The sequence below is a fragment of the Jatropha curcas genome, chromosome 1 (genome assembly GCF_041381405.1).
Source record: "Jatropha curcas cultivar XTBG-Jc1 chromosome 1, XTBG_Jcur_1.0, whole genome shotgun sequence".
In the NCBI taxonomy this organism is placed as follows: domain Eukaryota; kingdom Viridiplantae; phylum Streptophyta; class Magnoliopsida; order Malpighiales; family Euphorbiaceae; genus Jatropha; species Jatropha curcas.
The window spans coordinates 116,906-141,476 of NC_143151.1; the positions used below are offsets into that span (position 1 = coordinate 116,906).

Genomic DNA, 24,571 nt, shown 5'->3' on the forward strand with positions numbered 1-24,571 from the left:
GATAAATTTTTATGATTTAATTTTTTTTATAGGGAAAAGTATAAAAAACTATCTTACAGTTTGACATCTTTTTATTAATAGGAGTCCCACTCTTTTTAGATATTCAGAATCATGTGGTTTGCTTTGTTTGACAATTGACCATCAAATGCAATGGTTACTGTGGAATATCAACAGTCTAGCGCGCCATGCATTTAATTAAAATTAGTATATTAATAGATTATTAAAATAAAATTAAATTTTTTATAGAATTTCAAATGTTAAATCACGATCTCAAACATAAGAATAGTATTTACACTTGTGCAAAATAATCATAATTTGATGTTAAAAAATCAAAAACCCTTATTAACCAAAGTATAAAAGCAAATATAATTTTTTGTACTTTACCCTTTATTAATTTTGTTTGCATAAGCAAAATAATTATTTGTTAAGGTTTATTATAAATTTCTACTAGTCATTTTTTTTTAATTGTCAAGGAAAAGATTTAGTGCTAACATTATTAACTTATCCTTAGTAATATAGTTTTAACTTATGTATATTTCACACTTATACTACTTTTTTGATAATATAAAAATAAAAAATATAAGTTATTTCTCAATTTTTTAGAAAAAACATGTGGATAAATTAAAAGAATTAAGGGTCAATTTTTAATTTTCAGGGGAAAAAATCAACCCTAGAACAAATTAAATTTGATTGCTATGAATCAAACGGAATGAGAGAATGTCCGAAGAGGAAGGGAGCATCTCCGCCTCCACGTGCAAGTAAATCCCAATCACGAATACAAGAATCAGATAACAAACTTGGAACCTCGGAACTCCTTTGCCCGTTAAGCCTCAAAGACTCGAGACAGGCCTTCGAAACTCTTTAAAACGAAAAAACAACTTCCCTTTTGCTTACTAATTAATGTTTGATGCTTCAGTTCTAATAGTATGGGAGCTCAGAAGAGCATCCATGCTGGCAAAGGTCTGTGAATAAATAAATGGATACTAATAATTTGTGGGTTTTCTCTTGTTCTGGCATTTTTGACTATTACAGTTATGGTTGTTGATTTTTTTATATATTTATTTATTGAAATTAATAGGCTTTATTGTATGTGGCAGCCAAAATTGATGTGAATGTTGATTTCACCCACAAGCTTTGTGCCTCTTTGATGCTCCCTCCTCTTAGGTTGCTGCTTATTTTCTTTTCTTTTTAAAACTTTCCTAGTAATCAATCCCCATTTCTGTGGCTTTCGCATTTTTCACTCGTCCGTTTTCTTTATCTGGCAGGCACGCTGGTAGTCCTCTTTCACTGATAATTGGGAGGTATGTGTACTGCAATGTTATTGTTGGTAGTAATTATTTTCTGTTTAGGCTTTTCAATCTATGGTTGCGTAAAATTGGTAAATTAGGATAATAATTTGACAATTAATTTAATTGGGTCCTTTTGCAGTCTTTGCATCAAACATCCTAATTTATTTGGAGGGAGCGAGAAGCTCGATGTATCATGGGACAAGGGGCTGTATGATTCAAATGTATTGGTAGCTTATAGGAGGCCGAGACCTGAATGGCTTGCTCAACAATGTTTTATCATTCAGGTGATTATCTAACGTTCATTTTTTGCTGCCATTGTATTGTTTCATGGATGAGAATTGCAAAATAGTGGAAGACTAAAATGATATTAACTCAGTTGTGAATTTGCTGACCAAGTTGATTTAATGGATGGAAATGTAAATTGAAAACTGAAGGAAATTGTTTGATTTTGTGCACTAATTCTCAAAATTTTATTGCTTTATATTGCCAATTACTGGATCAGCATTCTGTTTCACCTGAAATTGGAGTCCATGGTACACCAATCGACAATTTCTCTCGTTCAGGGAGTGGAGGTGTGAACTTATCTCGATTGTCATTTGGCTTGGATCTAAATGAACCTGCAAGTTCTCGATGGAGCAGCACAACCAGTTTTAAATTTGAGGTTAAGGCTACATCATTGCTACTCATATACCTCCTTTAGACTTGTGACTTTTCATTATTTTCATCGGCAATTTCTGTTTTAATTAAGATTTGGTATGAGTGTAACAGTTGTAAGTGAAAATGCAGCATGTGCGCCTGCTGAATGATGATGGCCGCTCCATGATTAGTGATCATGATGGGTTCCCGGTGACTTGCAGGTAATCGGGGTTTTTATTATTTCACTTATGAAATGTCTCTCTGATTTTTATCTAACATTATTGCAAAATTTTTTGTTGCAGTGGCAGACCCCATGACTGTATGGTAGTTCTCAAACAAGAATCACGATATGCAAAGGCAAATGATCACAGTTTTTCTCGTGTAATATATCTTCACCTTTGATGTATATATATTATATCTTTTTTGACTGGATTATCGCCATTTCGTTCAAAATTCTTAATTCCGTCTAGATATGTGTCAATCATGTGTTTCTCTTACAAGTTTTCTTGTGTTCAGTTCAGCATGCAAATAGAACAAGGGATACCTGTTTTGTCAAAATGGCTAATCTTTAACCGGTTCAAATTTGTTGCAACAAGGGGAGTTAAACTTGGGCCAGCATTTTTCTTGGCAAGGTGAGTGATGTTTTCTTTTCTCTCTTGCGTGAATTCTGCCCAGTTGTTTGAGCAAGTGCCAATAATAGTATTAAAAAAAGCTGAAGACTGAAAACAACGGAAATAGGAAACCAGGATACAGAAATTGTAATGCTGGAATTTTCTGTTAGCATACAGGACATGCACTAGGAAGCACTAGAGATGTACATAAATCACTTGGAAGTATTAATATTATTAGTCTACTACTGTGCCTTTGCTATGGTGGGTCCTAAAGAGGAAGGATTAATTTTGCATATAAAGCCATCTGGAAGGCTCATGCAGTTGCGCACCTACCAAAGTTGCTTTATGTTCTTCTCTATGCTTGAAAATATTATAACTATGTGAAAATATGCGTAATTCAGTAACTTTATGTGGTTGCTGCAGTGGCAGCAACAGTGTTGTTTGTGGCTTCTTTGATTTTTATGTTGACCCTTTAGACCCTTCAACTTGGAGAATTATATGTACAGAACACTTAAACTTATAAAATTGCATCTATTGAGCACTGCAACTTACAGAATTATGCTTATTATAAACTTGTAGAATAGTTAAGATATGTGAAAATTGTTCTTCAATGATTTGTGTTAAAAGTATCGTGCTTATTGAACACATATCCAATTATTGAAAACATGTAAATTTGTATTCTATAAGAGTGAGTTTATATGTTGCAGTATTTAATGGGTATAATTTTACAGTTGGAGGATTGAATGCGTTAACTTAAAAAGTCAAGGTGCCACTAGGTTTTTCTTGTAAAATTTAGGTGCCAATTTATGTATTGAGCCAATGCTTTAATATTTTCCTTTTGCATGTTCTTACCTTTTCTTCTTCTAACAGCCTGACAGGTGGTTCCATTGTAGGGGACATGGCTCCTTATCAAGCATTTGCTATCGGCGGTGTTGGTAGTGTGCGAGGATATGGTGAGGGTGCTGTTGGATCTGGGAGATCATGTTTGGTTGCTAATAGTGAATTAACATTCCCTTTGGTATGTAAGACCTCCATCATTTTTAGAGATTGTAATATGGGCATGTTTTGTCCATGCATGTTGTTGTACTTTTTACAATTTCTGGATTATTCTGTGCAGTCTTTAGCATAAGATGTCCAGTTGGCTCTAAATCTTTATCATGCAATAGAAAAAATAAAGGGACCATTATATGGTTAATGTCTAAACTTTGTTCATTTTTCTATTTTAGTGCCTCAACTTTATTTTTTATCAATGAAGTGTCTAATTTATATGACAGACAAAGATATGAGACAATAAAAAGTTTTAAAGGGGAATGGGCATAGCCCGGCCAGGAGGTGCTCATGCCTTTAGCATGAGAGACTCGGGTTTGAGTTGATGGCCTCCCACCTTACCCCTCCGTGTAACATAGATAAAAAAAGAAATTTTTAAAAAATTAAGAAACAAATATGAAATCAATAGATATTTATGTGATATTATTTATTGCATAAAATTATCTATTTTAATTTTCAAGTAAAAAATTCCGAGCAAATGCACTTGATTGAAAATAAAATGATCCATTCAGAATATCAGACAATTGATAAAAAAACTAAGTTGAGGAACTAAAATAGAAAAACTGGCCAAGTTCAGACACAATTGTATAATTATCCCACAAATAAATCAATAAGGGCAATTTGGATTTGGTTCTACTCTAATAATTGTAGATGCATAAAACTGAAGAAGGTTTCCCCCTTAATTGTAATTAGTAATAACTAAGTTTTCTCCTTAAATGCGAAATAAATGAAAAATTATTCTTGTTGAAGCTAATTGATGAGGGGATTGGTATGGTAGGATATTATGCTCTGGTTTTGTATCTTTGTGATACCAGAGTAGAAAGTCTCCTTTTATCTTGTCTGCAATGTCCAAGTTCAGAATATTGACCATGTTCATCATGCCTTTTTCTCATGAAAGTTCACAACATGATTACTGGCATTTTCTGGATTTCATTTTTAAAATGAAAGGCGATGGAAAAAATCTGAAATTGTGTGCGTAAGAGCTGGTGTTAGTCCTTCCTTTGCAATTTCAATAATGGTGTAGCCAAGGGTTTACAGAAGCAACAATAGGGACATTCAATACATGAGGAGCTATTGGTGGATCTGGTACTGTAATTATGATATTTATGTAACCTTTTCTTGTAGGAACCACCTTTTCAGTTTTCAGGGCTAATATGAGGATTGAATAACCAAGTAGTCTTTTTCCCCAACATCAGAGGGATTGGTCAGGATCAAGCATTCCATAAATTATCATTTGATGTTTTCATTTCATTTTATTCTTTTTTTTTTGTTTGTGTTGTGAAGGTCGTTTAACCCTACTCATTACTTATGCTATTGATTACCAAAAGCTTTCTCAGCACTATTGGTTCTTGAATTTAGTTGCAAAATCTTTTGATGGCTAATGCACATCCTTTTCAATATATTTTTGTTAATATTTTCTGCTCAAGATTGAGATCTAACTAAATGGAACAAGATAATTTAGCTTTCGGCTTTCTTTCTGTTTCCAGAATAAGATGTTGGAAGGTGTTGCCTTCTTGGACTGTGGAACAGACTTGGGCTCTGGTCGCCTTGTACCTGGTAAGTTTCATCTGTTAAATTGCAACTGCACATCTGTCAATCTGTTGTTAATTATGTGCTGCGAGAAAAAAGGGAGGACTGAGGTTAGGGTTGGTTATGAGACAAGAAGAATAAGCACTTTGAAACTAAGCTTTACCAGCGGCCTAACCCACGGATTTCTGGTACCTTGTTAATATAATAGGATATTTAGGACTGATGCCTGAAATGTCAGACGTGGTTAAATAAATTTATCAATTGAGGTAGGACAGTTGGGATTCGAGATTTTTACCTTTGAAGACAGACGATGAAAATGAAGAGGGAAAAATTTGACTTGGATCAAGGTTTGTCATGGGATAGAGGTGAAATTAAATAAGGAAACTATGGATGATGTCTTCTGAATATGGTTTGACAATGAAAGAGGACTAGAGTTTAGGAAATGAAACTCACTGAATTGTCGGGTAATTTACTTTCAAAATGAAGCAAAAGATTTTATGTTAGAATAACACCTAAAATCTGATTCATTTGGAACTCTGAAAAGGTTCAATGCCATCAAAGCTAGATTTAATATTGCAGCACACAATTCCAAGGAGTTTCAAGGCTTGCAATTCGTATAAAACTAATCATCGTCACTTTTTGAAAGTGCATGCATGTTTATAAATTTAGGGCCTGTTTGGTATGATTGTTTTTTGTTTTTGTTCTATACTTAAAATGCATTTATTTTTGTTTTTTAGTATTTTAAAAGTATAAATCAGGTTGCCATAATAAGGAAAACCCATTAGAACTATCTGTATTTGGTACAAATCTTCTTGTATCTCTGTTATAGAGTTGTATCACGTCAAAGTTTCTTTGTCAACAAAAAATGAAAAAACAATAAACAATAAACAATCAGTTTGCATTGGAGTTTCAGGAAATCCAGCACTTAGGCAAGGGAAACCAGGATCTGGAATCGGGCTCGGATATGGCCTTCGCTTGAAGTCTCCAATTGGTCACTTACAGGTTGACTATGCGATTAACGCCTTCCACCAAAAAACTCTCTACTTTGGCATCAGCAACCTTATTTCATGATAAATGGGTAGTACCCCAAAGCTGCAGCTCCGTTATTTTCCCAGTGATTTAAATTCTTTGGTGAGAACATTGGAGATTTTATAGGTTGCAATCCAAAGAAACTGTTAACCTTTCGTTGCTGCTGTAGACATTTCTGAGGCATATCATCCATTTCCAGTATGAAGTTTCAAGAACAGGATAAAGTGTGTCAATCTAAGATAAGTGGCATTTTTTTTTTTCACTGCATTTCTGCCCTTATATAGGAAAATAGTTCACGGTGTAGAAACAAACAATGATCATTCGATTGATTCTGTTTTAAGTGAGCTTCCCTTTGATAATTATTATATAACTTAATAATTATCTATTTTGATAGAATTTCATTTGATTTATTCAGTTTTGTTATAAATTGAAATTTTTTTTTTATTTCAAAATATAAAATTTAAATTTACAAATAAATTTTATAAAATTTCTTGGAATTCAATGACAGGTAGTTTTCTTAAAAAGGAAAAAAATAAAATAAAATCTTTTGAGTGGAATATAATATATGCTCTTAATCTGTTAATGGAAGTACAATCAGAGTCTGATATGGAACATGCCAACATATGCTTGACCATGTGAGTTTGTCGAACAAGTCCCACCTTATCCCTCCAGACACTACGAGGTATATAATTCATGGTTAAGATTATCATAATTTTGTGTAATATTTATTAATTAATAAATTTATTATTAAAAATCATATCTTAATAAATTTATTAAGATATAATTATACATTATGCATGTATAAAATTATTATTATTTTATCTAAAAATGTATTTATTAATATTATAGTTCAAAAAATGAAGAAGAAAAGAAAAGAAAATCTAAATTTTATTTTGACTTATGAATAGTAATTCTTGCAAGCATTAATTAAAATATGTCAAAACTATATTTTGTCATTGTAAATCTTGTGCTTCATGTCTTAATTTCATCACGAAAATAATAATTTACGTGACAAAATTTCACTTTGGCAAGAACAACTAGAGAAATAGAAATGGGAATGACAAGATCTCACTCTCTAAACTGATTGTATTTGCTAATATTTTTTTATATATAGTTATTTTTCTATATTTGTTTTAGAATATAATAAAAATATAAATAAAATAATAAAAAAGGTGAAATAGTAAAAAACTTCTTTTAATAATAGCTAATGAGCTATAAATAAATTTTAAAAAATTTTAGTTCCTATTTAAATTTATAATCATTAAAATGAAGCTCTATTTTATTTAACTTTTAATAATGTAAGTTGTAGTATAATAAATAAATGCGCGTGACACGTGACACGTCACACATATTACATACAGCGGGCGTGGGCGTGATTCAGCACCCCCACTAGGTGGCAAAGGGCAAAACTCCCTACAAATAGGAAACCGGTTATCACCGTTAATAATTAAACCTATCCCCGGTTAATTCGGTAACGCAGTCTCCCTTCTCCGCCGTCAATCCTCTCCATCTGACGGCGGTCTACCCTTCCTCTCGTACACACCTCAACCGGTTGATAACGGTAAACAAAAACAAATCCAAAACCAAAATCCCCCGACCCTCATCATTTCCCAGAAAATGTTAAAGAAAAAAAAAAGACCCAAAGAGAAATTAACACGTCATCATTTTTAGAGAGAGAAAGAATAGAGTTCCCTTCCCTCTACCATTTCTAGAGAGAAACAACAGCAACATTTGAAAGGAAGGAAGAAAAAAGAAAAAAGAAAAAAGAAAAAACAAATAAAATACAAAAAGAGAGAGATTTTTGATTAATAGATAGATTGGTATTTCTTCACTTCTTCTTTGATGTGTTAAAGGCGTCGAGATCGTCTCCGTCCCGTTTCTATTTTTCTCTTTCCTCCACCGGCTTGTCGTCGTCGTCAATTTTTGGTTCTTGAGAGAGACTGGAGAGAGAGAGAGCGGGGGAGAATATAAAACGCGAAAACCTAATCACAACTTTCTCTCTTTTCCAATTTTTATTTCCCAGAAAACATCTGGACTTTACCTTGGATTGCGTAAAGAAGCCATCTGACCTAGGGTTTCATTGCTTGTATGTTGTTATTTTGGAATTCAGGAGTAATCGTTCAAAATGTTGATTAGGGACGCTAATTTGTTGGAATTCTAGCTCCGATCTTGAAATTAGGGTTAGATTGAAGGTTTTAAAAAATGGATGTGGACTCGTCTATGGTGCCCGATACCGATCATGATTCTGCGGCCCAAACCGCGTCGCCGCCTGCGGCAATGGATAGAGAGCAGTTAAGGGATCAGCCGCAGCCAGCGGGATCTCCCACTTCTGCTTCTGCTGCGGTTCCGCCACCAGTGCAGCAGCCGGTACAGGCACAGACGCAGGCACAGCAGCAGAGCCCTGTGGTTGGGCCGAGGCACGCACCTACTTATTCTGTGGTTAATGCGATTATAGAGAAGAAGGAAGATGGGCCAGGTCCCAGGTGCGGGCACACCCTGACTGCAGTTGCTGCTGTTGGCGAAGAGGGAACACCTGGGTACATTGGGCCGAGGTTGATTTTATTTGGTGGTGCCACGGCTCTTGAGGGCAATTCTGCTGCGTCAGGGGCCCCTTCTTCGGCTGGGAATGCAGGAATCCGTATGTGTTCCATTTCATTTAGTTTCTTCTTTTTCTTCCCCAATTTTTTTAGTTGCCAGATTGCCTGATAAGTTAGTAATAATGTTAGCTGCAACGTTTGGGTCGGTGCAAAAAATTTATTGTTTAATTGAAGTCCAAGTTTATAAACGTGATTTCCATTATAGATTTTCTTAGAACTGAGTAACCAATAAACTTGGATATAAAAATTGATTTTACCAAATAAATCAATTAGTTGGGATGTAAGTTGTAGAAGCTGCATATTTTTTTGGTTTCCCAATGTGTATGACATGGAAAGCATACTAAGAGCAACAACAATGTAAGTGGTATGTGAACCTAAACTTTGTTGCGTTCTTTAGGTTCGAAATGAGAAAATTTTCTTTTGCTGCTTTCGATTTGGGTGTGATTGAACTATGTTGTTGTGTTACTGTTTTGAAAAATTTTTGGGCTGCTGTAGACCCTTATATTTGTGGTCTGAAACTCATATTTGATTATGATTCTGAGCTTCAAATGAACCATTCTTTTTGTTTGAATCCTCACAAGTTTAATCCACTAAATTATTGGTGGTATTTGTTCTGATGTTGTTTTAGTACAAATCATACAACTGCCACTTAAGTGGCTTAAATCTTTTACTAAGGCCTGTGAATTTAACTGATTTACTTGCTTTATTATCATACATGGTGGTGCGTTGGATGCTAATTATGTCCTCATTTCAAAAATGGTGCTTTTGTGGTGAACTGTAACTTTTGTGTTGAAGCCCGACTCAAAATGATAAAGAATTAATTTATGGTTTTGAAATCTGTAGCTTTATTTTGAGTTGCGGTTGGGTTTGTAGCTGTATTAATGAGAAGTGTTTGTAATTAATTCATTTTGATCTCAACCTGATATAGTCTTGTGACACCTCTCGTGTTTTTAAGTACCTCTGCTTTGTTGAAATGTTAGAAAGGTCAGTTTGTACATTGTGTTCATTCTATGGCACTTTATGATACTGATTATCATTTATATGCTAGATCCAAAATCTGTTAATTGGAATAGGATTTGGTCTGCTAATCTAATGGGAACAATTGATTTGAGCAGCTTGGCTGCATGTAAGAAATGGTATTAATACTATGGATTTTTGTTTCTCCAAGGATTCTTATAGTGGTAATGTTTTTCTGATTCAAATTTATTACCTTTATAATTTGCTTGAATTGCAGGACTAGCGGGTGCCACTGCTGATGTTCACTGTTATGACGTGTTAACAAATAAATGGTCTAGGTAAGCTGATCCTCTATTTCATCAGATTGTATGTCTTGCCTAAACCACTGCATTTTTACTTTCTTGTATGTTAAATATGCTTATGCTGCACTAATTTTTCAGGATTACTCCTTTTGGAGAACCACCCACTCCAAGGGCTGCTCATGTGGCTACTGCTGTGGGAACCATGGTTGTTATTCAGGTTAGCACACTGCAAATTATCCTTTGTGTTTATATAGTTTGCTCTATGTTGGTTCTGTTATTTCTCCTTTGTTATATTGACCAAGTTATGACTAGAATCTTGCACATCCCAACACAGGGTGGAATCGGTCCAGCTGGCCTGTCCGCTGAGGATCTTCATGTTCTTGACCTCACACAACAACGGCCACGATGGCATAGGTTAGACTCTTAACAAAGAGTTTTTCTCATTCTTTCATATTTATTACATATCTGGTGATTAAAACAATAATTTTCCTGTAGAGTTGTTGTTCAAGGTCCTGGACCAGGGCCACGATATGGTCATGTAATGGCTTTGGTGGGCCAACGGTATCTCATGGCAATTGGAGGGAATGATGGTAAGTAGCCTAAAAAAATCAAAGTATCTTCCCTCTTTGTGAATGGACTAAAAGTTAACATGTGGATTTACAATTCTGATATGCATATGTGTAGCATTGAGATCTCTAATGTATTTTTACAAAAATTTTGGTTCAATGATTTTCAGGGAAGCGTCCTTTGTCAGATGTATGGGCCCTTGACACAGCTGCCAAGCCTTATGAGTGGCGTAAATTGGAACCTGAAGGGGAAGGTCCACCACCATGCATGTAATTTCTCATACCTCGCTTATGACATGAATGTGTAGCGTATCACTGTATACCCTTTTTTATGTAGTCTTCCTTTGTGGCATGCTGCAGTATCCACTTCAGTTCTAAAAGCCTTATTGAGATGGTATTGCATCTAGTTAATGAGGTTAAACTGGTTTATGTGAATTTTGTTATTAACTAAATGGTACCTAACTGATTGTAATCTTAAGTGGTGATCTGCTTCAATGGTTTTAATATTTGTATAGTTGCTAAGCATTTAGGAAATGTTGCATTGGACATTTCTGCCATTGCAAAATAGAAATAATATCCAGTTGCTATCCTCTTTGCAAATTTGACTTCCAATAACTTTCCTGTTGGGATGAGCAAAAAGAAGAATAACATTAAAGAGCGGTAAGAGGGTGCCTATCTGTATACAATGACAAAAAACATACACAAGATAAAAAAATGCAAGGTCGAAAGTAGTTATCTGTCTACAATCACTGCTTATAAAACCAACAATCGATGTATGCCGTCCTCTATCTTATAGCATTGGAAGAGACAACTCTTCCCCTTCAAGGGCCTTTCTACCTCTCTTTCTCCACTATCTCCAAAAATAGTTAGAGGGATTAAATCTAATGCTATTTTTCTATTCCATAAGAGTAATACCGATTCAAGCCCACATGTGACAGACTAAGCTAGTTCCCAAAGATTTTAATTCCAATTGCACTACCAGGAAAAAAAGGATGCTGAAGGTTGCATTTTTGCCCATATTATACTTAGTCATCGTGGTACAACCTCTTTTCTGCAAGTTACTGAAATTTCTCTAGTATCAGTTTCCTCAGAAAAAGAGGAAGGCTTATGAGGAGCAAAGTTTTAAAAATGGCCTCTCTCAGGGTCTTCCTTTTGATTCATGAGCTTGTTTTGTGGAAAGCTTGGACAAATTTAAGTGGTGGTGATGAATGCTACAATACTTTAGTTTTTGTGAATTTCATTATTTATAGTCCGTTTTTGGGAGATGAGCAATGAGTTGGCAAAGCATATCCAAGAAGATATCCCATGATGCACGAAGTTCATAGATGGCATAGTGTTAATAGATGAAACTTGAGTTTGAGCTAAATGAAGTTACAGTTATGAAAGCACCTTAAGGCTAAGGGTTTAGGGTTAATTCTGGCTAGAACGATATATATATATATGGATTATAACTTTGGCAAAAAGAAGGGGAAGAGACGGAGGTGGATGTATGGGGAATATAGGTCCCATAGCACACATGCTTCTAACATTTAGGATCTGTCATACAAACAATGACAGGATGTCAGTAGGATATCACCCATGAGATCAAAACAAGAGGGATGAAGTGGTGAAGTGTGACAGGAGTTCTCTGCAATTGCAAAATATCAGCTAAATCAAGTGGGAAGTTTTATAGGATAATTTTGAGTCATTTGACCAACTATGAAACATGGTGGAGAGTCTTGGACAATAAAGAAATGATACATACAGGAGATTATCATGGAACAAACAATGATTTTTAGATGGGTGTTTGGAAATACAAGAATGAATTGGATATACAAGAAGATGAGGTTGGTGGTGGCTATTGTTTGAGAGAAGGGAAATTGAGATGGTTAGTTTACATACATTGTATACCAGCATTTGTTTGGTACAAAAGGTTGAACACATAGATTTATTAGGAATTAAGAAAGGGGTAAACCTGAATTCACATTTAGGAAGTAGTGAATAAAGGATTTAGAGGCCCCAAACCTGTATGAAACTGTAGCTCTAAATCTGGTGGAATTATGAAACATGATCCACATGGCTTGACCAAACTGGCTTGGGATTAAAGGTTAGTAAAGTTGAGTGCTGGGGAGCACTTTAAGAATTTCACAGAAGCAGCAGTTTCTTCGATTTATGTTTGGATAAACATTATAAATGGAAAAATAAAACCAAGAAGGTAGAAAACTCAAAACTAGATGGCCATAAATAAAAAATGAAAATAATGGTTTTTATGTAATCATAAGCGTGGTTTTATTCCCTGAGTTTTGAATATTCACGAGGATGTGTTGTATCTCTGCCCCTAATACAGTGTTGTTTTCTTTCACGGCAATACACAATATTTGCGATTACTTGTAATGCTTATAAGACTTGAGAACATCAGGTATCACTAGCTGCATGTTTGGTATTTTATATCATAATTGGTCGGCTCCATTTTGTTTGCTTGGGTTTGTTGATTTGCTTTGATCTTGGTTTTTGTTATATTCTGGTCTTAAGTTGAGCCTACTTCTGATCCTTTATCTTTGACTAGGTATGCCACTGCAAGTGCTCGCTCAGATGGTCTTCTTCTGCTTTGTGGGGGCAGAGATGCAAACAGTGTGGTGAGCTATAAAACTATGGCTTGCAGAATGTTTGTTTACTGTGGATATATGATGAAAAATAATTAGCTTTCCCAGATTCTATTTTATTGTCAATATTTAATTTCGGAATGGCATATGGATTTCGTTTAATGCCTGAGTTCGTACATATGTTAGAATTTAATTGGGAGAAAACACAGTGTGGAACCACTAATTGTTCTAGGGTTTTCATGAGATTGGGAATAACAAAAGTTCCGTATATGGATACTGAAAATGATTGTGTTACTTTTAGAGGAAACTGTAAAATTACTTAAAGCATGAGCGATTTTATATTTTATTAAACTACAGAATTCAAAAGGAACTTTGCATCTAGACAAAATATTAAGGTGAAATTCCAAAAACCTTGTTTCTCTGGTTGGTCATAATTTTCTGATGTGTTTTGTTTTCAACCATACCTCAAATTATGTCCTTGGATCCATTTCAAGATGAATTTGTTTTTGTGGTTGGCTGCTGGGAGATTGAGAAGACATTGTCTGTGCAAGTCCCTCCTCTTTGCTTCTGCATGGGCATCAGATTTACTGCATCACAATTGATTGGTGGTTGGGACAGTTTGGTAATAGGACTTGAAGGCATGTCCAAGAGTTTGTCCTTTTGTTATTACTAATATTTAAGATGCTAAGGCCGATGAATTCTAACCAAAATCTACTAAAGGTACATATTTAAGATGAATTCTATAGTTGATCCAACATTTACAAATGGTTTTTTTTAGTAATTTCATTTGCAAATAAAATGAATTCTACATGGATATATTTCAAACTCTATGTAGATGTTATTAAATATAACTTTACAACAACAACAACAACAACAATTGAGCCTTAGTCCAAACTAGTTAGGGTCGGCTATATGAATCCTAATCATTTGTTTAAAGCAAAGTATAAGTTGGAAATAATTTGAAATAGTTTTTGTAAAAAAAAAAAAATAATAAAAATTATCTAAAGGTGGTAGATAACTTCCCTCCAGGTAGTTCTAAGTTGACCTCTTCCCTTTTTAGCACCCTCCATTACTAAAGTATCAAATTTGTGGACTTGGTATGTGTAGCTCTACATAATACATGACCATACCATCTCAGGCGTCCTTCTCTCATTTTATCTTCAACTTAGGCTACTTGCTTGAAAGCAAGACAAGCTGGAAACGAGCTGAATCTTACGATTTGAAGACCAAGTTAGAGACCATTGGATGTCTCGCAGAGCGACTCTCAATGAGGACGTTGAGACTTTTTGGAAAAAAAAGAGTTTTTGGGCTTAATCCTACTTTACTAAAGATCAAGGAACTTGCCTTTTGTCTAATGTGATAACTTCTAATCTCGTCCAACCTTGTGTGACCACACATCCATCTCTTTTCGCATCTACTTGCACATGTTGCGTATTAGGTGCCCAACTTTCATTCCCATATAGCATTATTGGTCTTATCACCGTCATATAGAACTTACTTTTCACCTTGTTAGATATCTTTCTGTCACATATTACACTCGTAGCACTCCTTCATTCATCCTTCCTACTCGGGTTCTATGAGAAACATCTTCATCTATGAGACTTCCCTTCCTTCTGGAACACAGAGCCTAAATATTTGAATTGATTGCACTTGGACACCATTGTACCATCTAATCTTACCTCACTTTCGTGCTTTTTCCTTATGAAAAATAATATTAACTATAAGTTTGCTATATTTCATTTGGAAATGCCAAGCAGTGGCTACTTTCTTAGCTTCTTGTGTTGTAACACCATGTCAAAGCTCTTATTTGTATTTTTTTTTTTTTTTTTTTTTTTTTAAATCCTCTCTTGTAACTGTCACAGCCACTGGCAAGTGCATATGGACTAGCCAAACATAGGGATGGTCGCTGGGAATGGGCAATTGCTCCTGGTGTCTCTCCATCTCCAAGATATCAACATGCAGCAGTAAGTTTTAGCTACCTTTTCGTTTTATTTTTTTTCCTTTTAGTTGGCAATCTGATTTCTGCTGGAACAATTATCATATCCGTTTGTTGTATTTTTAGGTTTTTGTTAATGCGAGACTCCATGTGTCTGGAGGTGCACTTGGAGGCGGTCGGATGGTAGAAGATTCATCCAGTGTTGCAGGTACTTGATAAGTGTTTATGCAAAATTCAGTTTCACACATAAATGCTATGAAGAAATTTTTAGATAAATTCAAGAGTGGGCGTTGGTTTCTCAGTTGTAGCCTGTTCACATATGTATTGATTGTACATACTCTCATTGTTGTGTGTGTATACGTGTTATTGCTAATCTTATTTTTCATCGTCGTTATTGTTATGATCCAACCATGGTATTCTGACAAATAATTGATTCTTCTCCTGTGTAAAGTGTTGGATACTGCAGCAGGAGTTTGGTGTGATACAAAATCTGTTGTTACTAGCCCAAGGACTGGAAGGTACAGTGCTGATGCTGCTGGTGGTGATGCTGCAGTTGAGTTGACCAGGCGCTGCAGGCATGCAGCGGCTGCAGTTGGTGACTTGATATTTATTTATGGTGGTTTACGTGGTGGTAAGTGATGAAGCTAGTCACTTTATGATTGCTGCATTTGTTTCCATTTTTTTTTTTTTTTAATTTTTTGTAACATGAAGTTAACGACCATCATTTATGTGTAAATAAATCTATCATATGTTCTTATGAGGAAAAATGTTTGGATAGTGTGAGAAGATAGATACGACTACCTGCTAGAAATGTTTCTTGTCAAGAAATGTTGATTTGAGGAATGGGATGCTGGATAGGACCTTCTAGAATTCCATGGAGAGAATTAATAATATATGTACCATCATTAAACTGAAGTGATCTCGTAGGACATCAGGTGTGGCTTTTAGTTGGTCATTATCTGAATTAATATGAGCTTCAATGCTTTGAGGTTTGACGCTTTTCTTGAACAAATTGTTTAAGTTCATTGGAAGAGCCAGGTGGGCAGAAATATTTGGAAGCATCTTAGAGATATAAGCTCTAGGGAAGCCGATATTTTTTAGCACATGTTAATCTGAAATGTCTGCATATGTTGATAGTTTGGGAAGCCATCCTTATAGGAATAATAAAATGTCATCATATAGACACTGACCTCTGTCAGGTTCATTTTCTTCTCCTGATTAACCTTTATGTGTTTGTTAGTTGAAATATTGCTCTTGGAAAAGAGAAGAAATGGCAAATAGCTGATCCAGTCCTTCTCAGAAGATTTTTTTAAGTTCTATCCCAGAGATGCTCCAAACCATTTCTATAATTTGGATAATGGAATTCACACTATAATTATATCATAGCAGCCTTACCATTTCACTATTCATGGTATCATAGCATAATAATGTGCTACTTGTGCTACAGGGGTGTTGCTTGATGACTTGCTTGTTGCTGAGGATTTAGCTGCTGCTGAAACAACAACTGCAGCTTCTCATGCTGCAGCTGCAGCTGCTGCAGCTAACATACATGCAGGGAGGATACCTGGAAGGTATGGATTTGTTGATGAAAGAACCAGGCAAACAATGTCTGAAGCAGTACCTGATGGTGCTGTTGTACTGGGTAATCCAGTTGCTCCTCCTATAAATGGTGACATGTACACTGATATAAGCACTGAAAATGCCATGCTCCCAGGACCTAGGTACGCTAGCTTCTATAATTGCATTTTTATTTATATTGGTTTAAGTAGAATGTTTCTGAAATCATTTGAAGAGCTGTTGAATCTGCATCACTATATAGGAGAACGAGTAAGGGTGTGGAGTATCTGGTTGAAGCATCGGCCGCAGAAGCTGAGGCTATCAGTGCCACTTTGGCTGCTGCCAAGGCACGCCAGGTTAATGGAGAAGTTGAATTGCCTGACAGGGATCGTGGTGCTGAGGCAACCCCAAGTGGAAAACAGATTTCTACATTGATTAAGCCTGATTCTTCTGGATCAAATAATATTGTTCCTCCTGGAGTTCGACTGCATCACAGAGCTGTGAGTATATATTGTTTTATTAATTTTGGATGTGATCTCAAGTTGATGAAGTCATGAAAATGCTTGTTTTCCTACCTGCTATGTCAGGTTGTTGTAGCTGCAGAAACTGGTGGAGCTTTAGGCGGGATGGTCAGGCAACTTTCTATTGATCAGTTTGAAAATGAAGGCAGACGAGTCAGTTATGGGACGCCAGAGAGTGCAACTGCAGCTAGGAAACTACTGGATCGACAGATGTCCATCAATAGTGTGCCCAAAAAGGTATAGGGAATTCATTCAGATACTTATGCAGTTCCAGAAATGGTTCTACATGCATCTTTCATATTATTTTAGATATGTGAAATATTAAGTACACGCAGCTGACTGAAAATATGTGGGATCTTATCTTATTGATGTATGGTTTGGTATTTTATTCAGCATAATAGTGGCATATATTTAATTTAATGGAGACAATGCACGAACTGGTGAAATACACCAAATTTAAGCATCCATCTGATTGGTTGAAGAGTCAGGTTGACTATTTTGTTGAAATCTTGAGTTGCGTACCTCTTTCTGTGTGCACATTATTACTGGATTCTACATCTGCTTTCTGTTGAATGAAACACTACAATGATAATAGATAAACTATGACAATGTCCTCAGTTTGGTTTTGGACCTATATACATATATATAACTTTTTTTTAGTAGGGGTAAGTGCATATCTAATCTTTTATCCTTTCTTGCTCTTTCGAAATCATTATGTGAGTTACTATGTCAGAACATTAGCTTCTTCAACCAGGTTGTCTATTGCTCAAGGTCTCAGATTTGCCGATATTTTTGATAATGCTGTTGCCATCGGTTTTGTGCATGAAAGCTTGTTTTACAACTGTTACCAAAATATGAGCATTTCAAGGACGTTGTGTTCATAAACTGCTGAATGAAGCCATATTCTGATGTCTTTCTTGATGACAACCTGATGTACAAGTAGTTGTTACTGTTTATATCAAAGCACACATCACAGTAACTGTATGCTTGTCCTCTGTGTTAGTCACTGTTCTTGACCAAACATTAAGCATCCATATAAAATTGGTGGTTTTGTTTCCAGTCAATTGAAACATTCGAACTAAAGCTTCGTTTTCAAGATTTCTTCATCTTGTTCTCAAATGCTTCAACTTAATTCTTTTTTTTTTTTTAATTTTTTTGGGTTCTTTAAGTTGTAAGAGGTGAATTTTTGTTAGGTGGTGTGTACCTTGCGTGCATGCGCGTTGCGCCCTCTTTTGGGTGTTATAGGTGAATCACCTATCAACAATTATTTTTCTAGTTCAATTCTCATTTCATGTCTTTAATAATAGGTTATCCTTCTTTTGTACCAGGTCATAGCACATCTTTTAAAGCCACGTGGTTGGAAGCCTCCTGTTCGTAGGCAATTTTTCTTGGATTGCAATGAGATAGCAGACCTTTGTGATAGTGTTGAAAGAATATTTTCAAGTGAACCAAGTGTGTTACAACTGAGGGCTCCTATCAAGATTTTTGGTGATTTGCATGGGCAGTTTGGGGATCTAATGCGTCTTTTTGATGAATATGGTGCACCTTCAACAGCTGGTGATATTGCGTAAGAACTTCTGTAACTATGATCTTTCACATTATATGCTTACTGGTTCATCTGTTTTAGCATTCACAAGTTTTTTAAGTTGAACATTCTTGATTTGGTCAGACCAACACGAGCCAATATATTGTTCTTTCCAAATTGCTGTGTTGATCTAGTAGTGATTTTGTATTACTTAGCCACTAGTGTGCTCATAAACATGTCTTAGAATTTTTTGTTTTGAACATGTAAAGTTGAATTACATAAAGAGAATAGCTGCCTCCAAAGGCATAGGGCTTATACAAGAGTTTCCCCACGGTCAAACAAGAGAAGAGAAGATAAGACTTATTGTATACTTGAAACCTTAGTTGCTAAATCTTGGAGGAACAAAGGACTGAGAAGAGGGAAGGGCTTATGGAAAAGTCATCAAACTGAAATGCAGTTAAGTCTCTACAAATAGGCTAAGGGGGCCATAAACCATATCAAGCTTCAGCCTTCAAACATCCACCTGTTGCTCACATAAGAACTCGACATTCAATTATTTGGTATTTGATTTCTAGGCAGTTCCATTTTACTAGCATAATCATTCAAGCTGGTTAAACAAAAGAGGATCTGATAAAATCCCAATAAACTTCAAACGAGTAAATTGGACTCGAGAAAAATAAATTTCAGATTCACAGAAATTGCTAGAAGACTCTGATATTCATTAAAATATGTAATACTGAATTTTTAAGGACTGAAGAAATATGTTTCTTCCACTATCTACAAGCAATACAGTAAAGTTTATAGAACTCAATTAAAAAGCATCTAACCTTAATTGTTCACAATTCGAGTTGTAAAAAGACAGAACTTGCCCCTATTACATTGTAGGAAGATCCTGATGTCCTGGAAAATTTGTAGAATGCCAAAATCTATATTTGCATAAAAGAGCAGCCAACTACCTTCGGCTTTGTGAATAGAAGATATGTGCATCTAGAGATGGCAGTTCTTGCGAACAAATGAAAATGCATGCAGCCGCATCTTCTTTTTTTTTTTTTTTCTTTTTTTTTGGGGGGGGGGGGGGTGTGTTGGGTTTGAGTAATGGTGAGAGTAGTGCCAGCGGCAATTGTTATGGCCTGATTTTGTTAGTTTTAGATATTAACAGCCATTTGAGTGACAATATGGTGGCGATAGATACAATTGTGACATCTAAAGTGGTGACAGCATGGAGAGAGCCGTACGCCCTTATGGATGGCATGGTGGTGTACCAGTTTACTGGGAAGGAGTAGGCGATCACGATGCTTTGTAAAACAAGGCTATCATCACCTTCTAAGAAAACTTTTTTAATTTGGGATATGACAATGATTGGATAGTCAGCTATAGTTAGGTGGTGTATGTGTTTTAACAGCTTTATGCTCCTTCAATGTGCATTTTCTATCCACTACTGTCTTTGTGGTTTAAACACTTGCATACTTGTATGTTACATTTAAAATGGGCAAAAATATACATGTTCTTTGAGATTCACATTCTTTGTTTATTATATATATGTAATCATGCTAATTTTATTTCCCAAATATCAGATATATCGATTATCTCTTCTTAGGAGATTATGTTGATCGAGGACAGCACAGCTTGGAGACTATTACGCTTCTGCTTGCTTTGAAGGTATTTCTGAGCTTGCTTGGTGTAAATCCCTTCCTTATGTATAAATATATAATCTTTATGATACCATTGTCACTTATGTTTCTCTATAACTGCTTCACTGTTCTAGGTTGAGTATCCCCATAATGTTCATTTAATTCGTGGGAACCATGAAGCTGCAGATATCAATGCCCTTTTTGGCTTTCGGATTGAGTGCATTGAGCGCATGGTACTGCTAATAGACATAATGTCTTTACTCATTCTCACCAATTGGTTTAGTCACTAACTAAATTAATCATCATATAGGGGGAAAGAGATGGAATTTGGGTTTGGCATCGGATAAATCGGTTGTTCAATTGGCTTCCTTTGGCAGCACTAATTGAAAAGAAAATTATTTGTATGCATGGTGGTATTGGCCGCTCAATAAATCACGTGGAACAGATTGAGAGTCTTCAGCGTCCGATCAGCATGGAAGCAGGCTCAATCGTGCTTATGGATCTCTTATGGTGAGTGCATGTCATGTTTTTTATATCTATCTGATCTCCATTGACCTTTTTCTTTTAATTATCTTGTTCTTCCGTAGGTCTGATCCAACAGAAAATGACAGTGTGGAAGGATTACGACCAAATGCTAGAGGCCCAGGGCTGGTGACTTTTGGGGTGAGTGCAGTCATGTTGCTTGTTTTTGATTCATTACTTAACTATAACATGTTTTTAACTCCCAGTTAAAGAACTCTTGAAATATTTTGAAAGAAATCTTTTTTTTTTTTTTTTTTTTTTTTGTTGAAGAAGTTGCTTATTATTTGCAAATGTTTATTTGGCTGATATGTACATATGTATCTTCCAAATAGATTTACTCTTGGCTTGATTTCGAGCAACTTATTGCTGATGCATTCAAAGAAATGTGTTTAATATATTCGAGTTATTTGAAAGACAGCTAAGGACTAATTCTATATTGTGAACCTGATTGTGGGGAAATTAGTAATTGTTTCATGCAACATAGTTATTAGATTTTTCAGTTGGTTGGTCTGTATTTAAAACGCTTAAAGAACTTTTCTGAGTTTGAAATGACAGTTGTTATCATCTAAGGTATTTCAGGGTCTGTCTAGATTGGAGAACTAGTGATGCTGATGAAATATTTAACTTCCACTACTGGGCACCCGTGTAGGGGTTTGATTTAGTGTTCTACATTGATGTTTTTGGCTTTGCGTTTCCAGCCAATGGCTGCTGCAGATATTGTTGAATTGGCAAAGTTAGGCGCCCTTATGTCCGCGGCTGCAAGTTGTGATTTGTTTTACCTAAAATTGAGTTGTGAACATCTGAACATATAAATATGTTAAGACTTTTTTAGTCCTTGGTAATGCTAGCTGTTGAGGCAAATACTTTTTTATCTTGTGCATCTCTCAAATGATTGAGAGAATGGACTTTGGTAGTAAACTAGAAAATCTTCATTATTGCTTAACATTATGTGAAAATTCAAATTGAATTGATGGGTTTGAATAAAATAAAATGGTTTAACACATTGCTTCAAAGTAGTAAGGCATTTGTACTGTGAAAATATAGAATTGATGTTCAATGTTAAAAACATGCTAATTATGTACAAAGAAAAAGAAAAAATGACCATTGCTTACTGTCTAATGTTACTACATATTGCAGGTAAAGATTTAAGGCTCTTGCAAGCCTAAAAGATTGGTGACTTTTCTTTGTGTCATTAGTTGGCATTTTAAAGTCACAAGGGACAACTAATGGAGTTATTATAACTTTATAAGCTGTTCTAATTGAGTGTGATATTTAGTGTGAATTGTGTGTAGATCATTCACTAAGTTGTAGTTGTTGGGTGATCCTTCCGTCTGATGGTTGTGATAGTGATTTGGTGTCTGAGATTGCTGCAACTTCTTTCTTATTGTGTGTTGGTATGAACCTGTTGGTGCCTCATGAAAGGGCTTACCTACAACCATATGTTACCAAAAAAGATTAAGATTGGTGTCTTATACATCTGTGTATGATCTATATTGATAAATGTTGGATAGTGAAAATGCATCTGCTCTTGCTGAAGGATTTTGGACCTGATTTGGCTAGTTGAGATGTTGATTTCTTCAGCAGAGAATATTTATACATATTCGGAACTTTACTGGTCATGGTTTGCCTATTCCATACTGAGATTTATATTAGCAGAACATGTAAACATCTTTCATGTTTTGGTGGGCTAGGTCATCAAGAAACTGTTGAATAGAATAGGTGCCTTTCTTACTGTTATTGGTGTGATGTTCTAGTCATATTTCAAGCCCCAATTTGGTGAACTGTCACTGCCAGTTGCTGAAACTTTCCTGTTCCTTTTTTCCATTGCTTATTGCAGAACAAACAAAATAAGGTTCTATAGTTTGAGCAGTTTCTATGGATTCCTTTTCCTAAACTCAATCCTAATTCGAGAAGAATCAATATGTTAATAACAACTTGAATTGTTTTCATTCTTGACTGGGTCTATGCAGGCAATTCCAAAGGTGTATTATTTGATGGCTGTATTGGATGAGAGTCAACTTTTAACTGAAAAGAATAATTTTGTTTCTGTTCGTTCAGTTTTCTTTAGATTGCTCCTGTGTTCAGTGTTTTTTTCAAGGCACTATAATAGAGCGACAATTGCTGGACTTGCATTGTTTCTTTAGATATTGTTTAAGCTATTTATCAATTTATGAGCTAAGTTATCATATACATGTTATATATATATATATATATATATATATATATATATTATTCAAATACCACCATTGATTCTTCGTATGATATTGTCTTTGGCAAGGCACTTCCATGGTGGTTGCAATTTTTGTTATGCTGATCATTGAAGTTTCATTGTTGCAGCCGGATAGAGTAATGGAATTCTGCAACAACAATGATCTGCAGTTAATTGTACGTGCCCATGAATGTGTGATGGATGGCTTTGAACGGTTTGCCCAGGGACATCTAATCACACTTTTCTCAGCCACCAATTACTGTGGTACGTTTTGGCATTGATCACTTGCTTTGTTCAAAGCTTGACGTGGACTTACAATTCTGTGTTTTTCCCAGGTACTGCCAATAATGCTGGGGCAATTTTAGTTTTGGGAAGAGATCTTGTGGTGGTTCCAAAACTAATTCATCCCTTACCACCTGCGATCTCCTCGCCTGAAACTTCACCTGAACGCCACATTGAAGATACATGGATGCAGGTGGTGTTGCAGTCTGAAATATTCATTATTGAGCATTTCTTTTCTAATCTTTGGTTGTAATTTGTGTCTGATTTTTATTGGTATTTTATGAGAGCAGGAATTGAATGCTAACCGACCTCCTACACCAACAAGAGGTCGTCCTCAAGTAGCAAATGATCGGGGATCTCTTGCATGGATATAGTGGATGCTTATCATTATTTCCCGAGTACTCATTCTGGGTTCATGTTACCACCTTGGGTTCTGGTGTCTGTATAGAGCATGATGCCATATCCGGGAACTCCGAACTTGTAATCGTGTTCCTGATAAAAAGTTTGAGGGCTTTTTCAGTTTTTCAAATCCTAAGCACAGTAGGTAGGGCAGGTGACGAAGATACAAGTTCGAGAACCAGGTTGTAGGCGGCAGTTAGGTTGATATTGTGCTCAAAGATAGTGCAGGAGCACCCGCCTCTGTAAATTGAGCCACGAGCGGGTAGAAGTCAAGTTGTTTATTTCAATGGGTTGGTAGTGCTGGGTATTTTTCACTTTAGTTTAATATTTTTTTCTTTTTACCATTCCTCACTTTAGTTGATATTAATTTTTTTACTCTTTTTAAAGGGGGCGTGAGGTTATTGTATGTGATGGTGAGATATATAATATTTCAAAGGTTTGTGAGCGTCCATGTATCATAGAGGTGTTGTCCTGTGTAATTCTCATTTCTGCCTTTTTTGTACGATGTAATTTGTGTGAAGATAAGTAACTTTTTGAGCGACATAAAAGATTTGGGAAGTTTTGGTCAGAATAGCGAAATTTGGGCATGCTTTGCTTGATGTGAGAAATATTACTTTTCTATTATTTGTTCTCTTGTTTCATCTTCGTCTGAGAAGCTACATCATAATGGAGTAGCTTTTCCTTTCCTCACCACAGCACCACTTAAAATCCAGAAACCGCTGTCATCCATTTATTGTTAGAAATTGATTCCTGTAATATCAATTGCCTGAAAACACTAGAAGTTGGTTATTATCAAGCCCAAAGTAGGATATAAATAGTTCACAAAGTGCTCTATCAGCCAAA

The 24,571-nt window shown here is 35.6% G+C and overlaps 2 protein-coding genes across 4 annotated transcripts; both read left to right on the forward strand.

Annotated features, from left to right (window-relative positions):
- The first annotated feature begins 650 nt into the window (after nt 1-650).
- On the forward strand, nt 651-6,552 carry LOC105629375 (Outer membrane OMP85 family protein). 3 transcript variants are annotated; one of them, XM_089715388.1, is made up of 11 exons: nt 651-960; nt 1,098-1,164; nt 1,266-1,301; nt 1,429-1,573; nt 1,792-1,950; nt 2,076-2,146; nt 2,228-2,306; nt 2,442-2,557; nt 3,407-3,554; nt 5,071-5,140; nt 6,009-6,552. In XM_089715388.1, the coding sequence occupies exons 1-11, from the start codon at nt 927-929 to the stop codon at nt 6,182-6,184; spliced, it is 1,101 nt and encodes a 366-aa protein (XP_089571514.1). In that variant the 5' UTR covers nt 651-926; the 3' UTR covers nt 6,185-6,552. The 3 variants fall into 3 exon arrangements, with proteins under 3 accessions (XP_089571514.1, XP_089571522.1, XP_012066352.1); XM_089715396.1 differs by having other exon boundaries at nt 652-964; nt 6,027-6,552; XM_012210962.4 differs by having other exon boundaries at nt 653-960; nt 6,027-6,552.
- Nucleotides 6,553-7,751: 1,199 nt separating this feature from the next.
- On the forward strand, nt 7,752-24,299 carry LOC105629373 (serine/threonine-protein phosphatase BSL3). Its single transcript, XM_012210958.4, has 21 exons — nt 7,752-8,780; nt 9,974-10,034; nt 10,137-10,215; nt 10,333-10,412; nt 10,494-10,588; nt 10,735-10,834; nt 13,110-13,179; nt 15,009-15,110; nt 15,209-15,290; nt 15,534-15,713; nt 16,530-16,803; nt 16,902-17,139; nt 17,227-17,397; nt 18,489-18,727; nt 20,260-20,344; nt 20,451-20,549; nt 20,627-20,826; nt 20,904-20,979; nt 23,176-23,311; nt 23,383-23,522; nt 23,620-24,299. Exons 1-21 carry the CDS (start codon nt 8,345-8,347, stop codon nt 23,701-23,703), a joined length of 3,027 nt encoding a protein of 1,008 aa, XP_012066348.1. The 5' UTR covers nt 7,752-8,344; the 3' UTR covers nt 23,704-24,299.
- Nucleotides 24,300-24,571: the final 272 nt, after the last annotated feature.

Excerpts from the sequence above, each read along its gene's own strand:
- LOC105629375 (XM_089715396.1), top strand. The coding sequence starts at position 901 with ATGTTTGATGCTTCAGTTCTAATAGTATGGGAGCTCAGAAGAGCATCC. Across the intron at positions 1,165-1,265 it reads TTGATGCTCCCTCCTCTTAG|GCACGCTGGTAGTCCTCTTT; the intron begins GTTGCTGCTTAT and ends TTTATCTGGCAG. Across the intron at positions 1,302-1,428 it reads CTTTCACTGATAATTGGGAG|TCTTTGCATCAAACATCCTA; the intron begins GTATGTGTACTG and ends GTCCTTTTGCAG.
- LOC105629373 (XM_012210958.4), top strand. The coding sequence starts at position 8,345 with ATGGATGTGGACTCGTCTATGGTGCCCGATACCGATCATGATTCTGCG. Across the intron at positions 10,589-10,734 it reads GGCAATTGGAGGGAATGATG|GGAAGCGTCCTTTGTCAGAT; the intron begins GTAAGTAGCCTA and ends AATGATTTTCAG. Across the intron at positions 20,345-20,450 it reads CGCTTCTGCTTGCTTTGAAG|GTTGAGTATCCCCATAATGT; the intron begins GTATTTCTGAGC and ends TCACTGTTCTAG.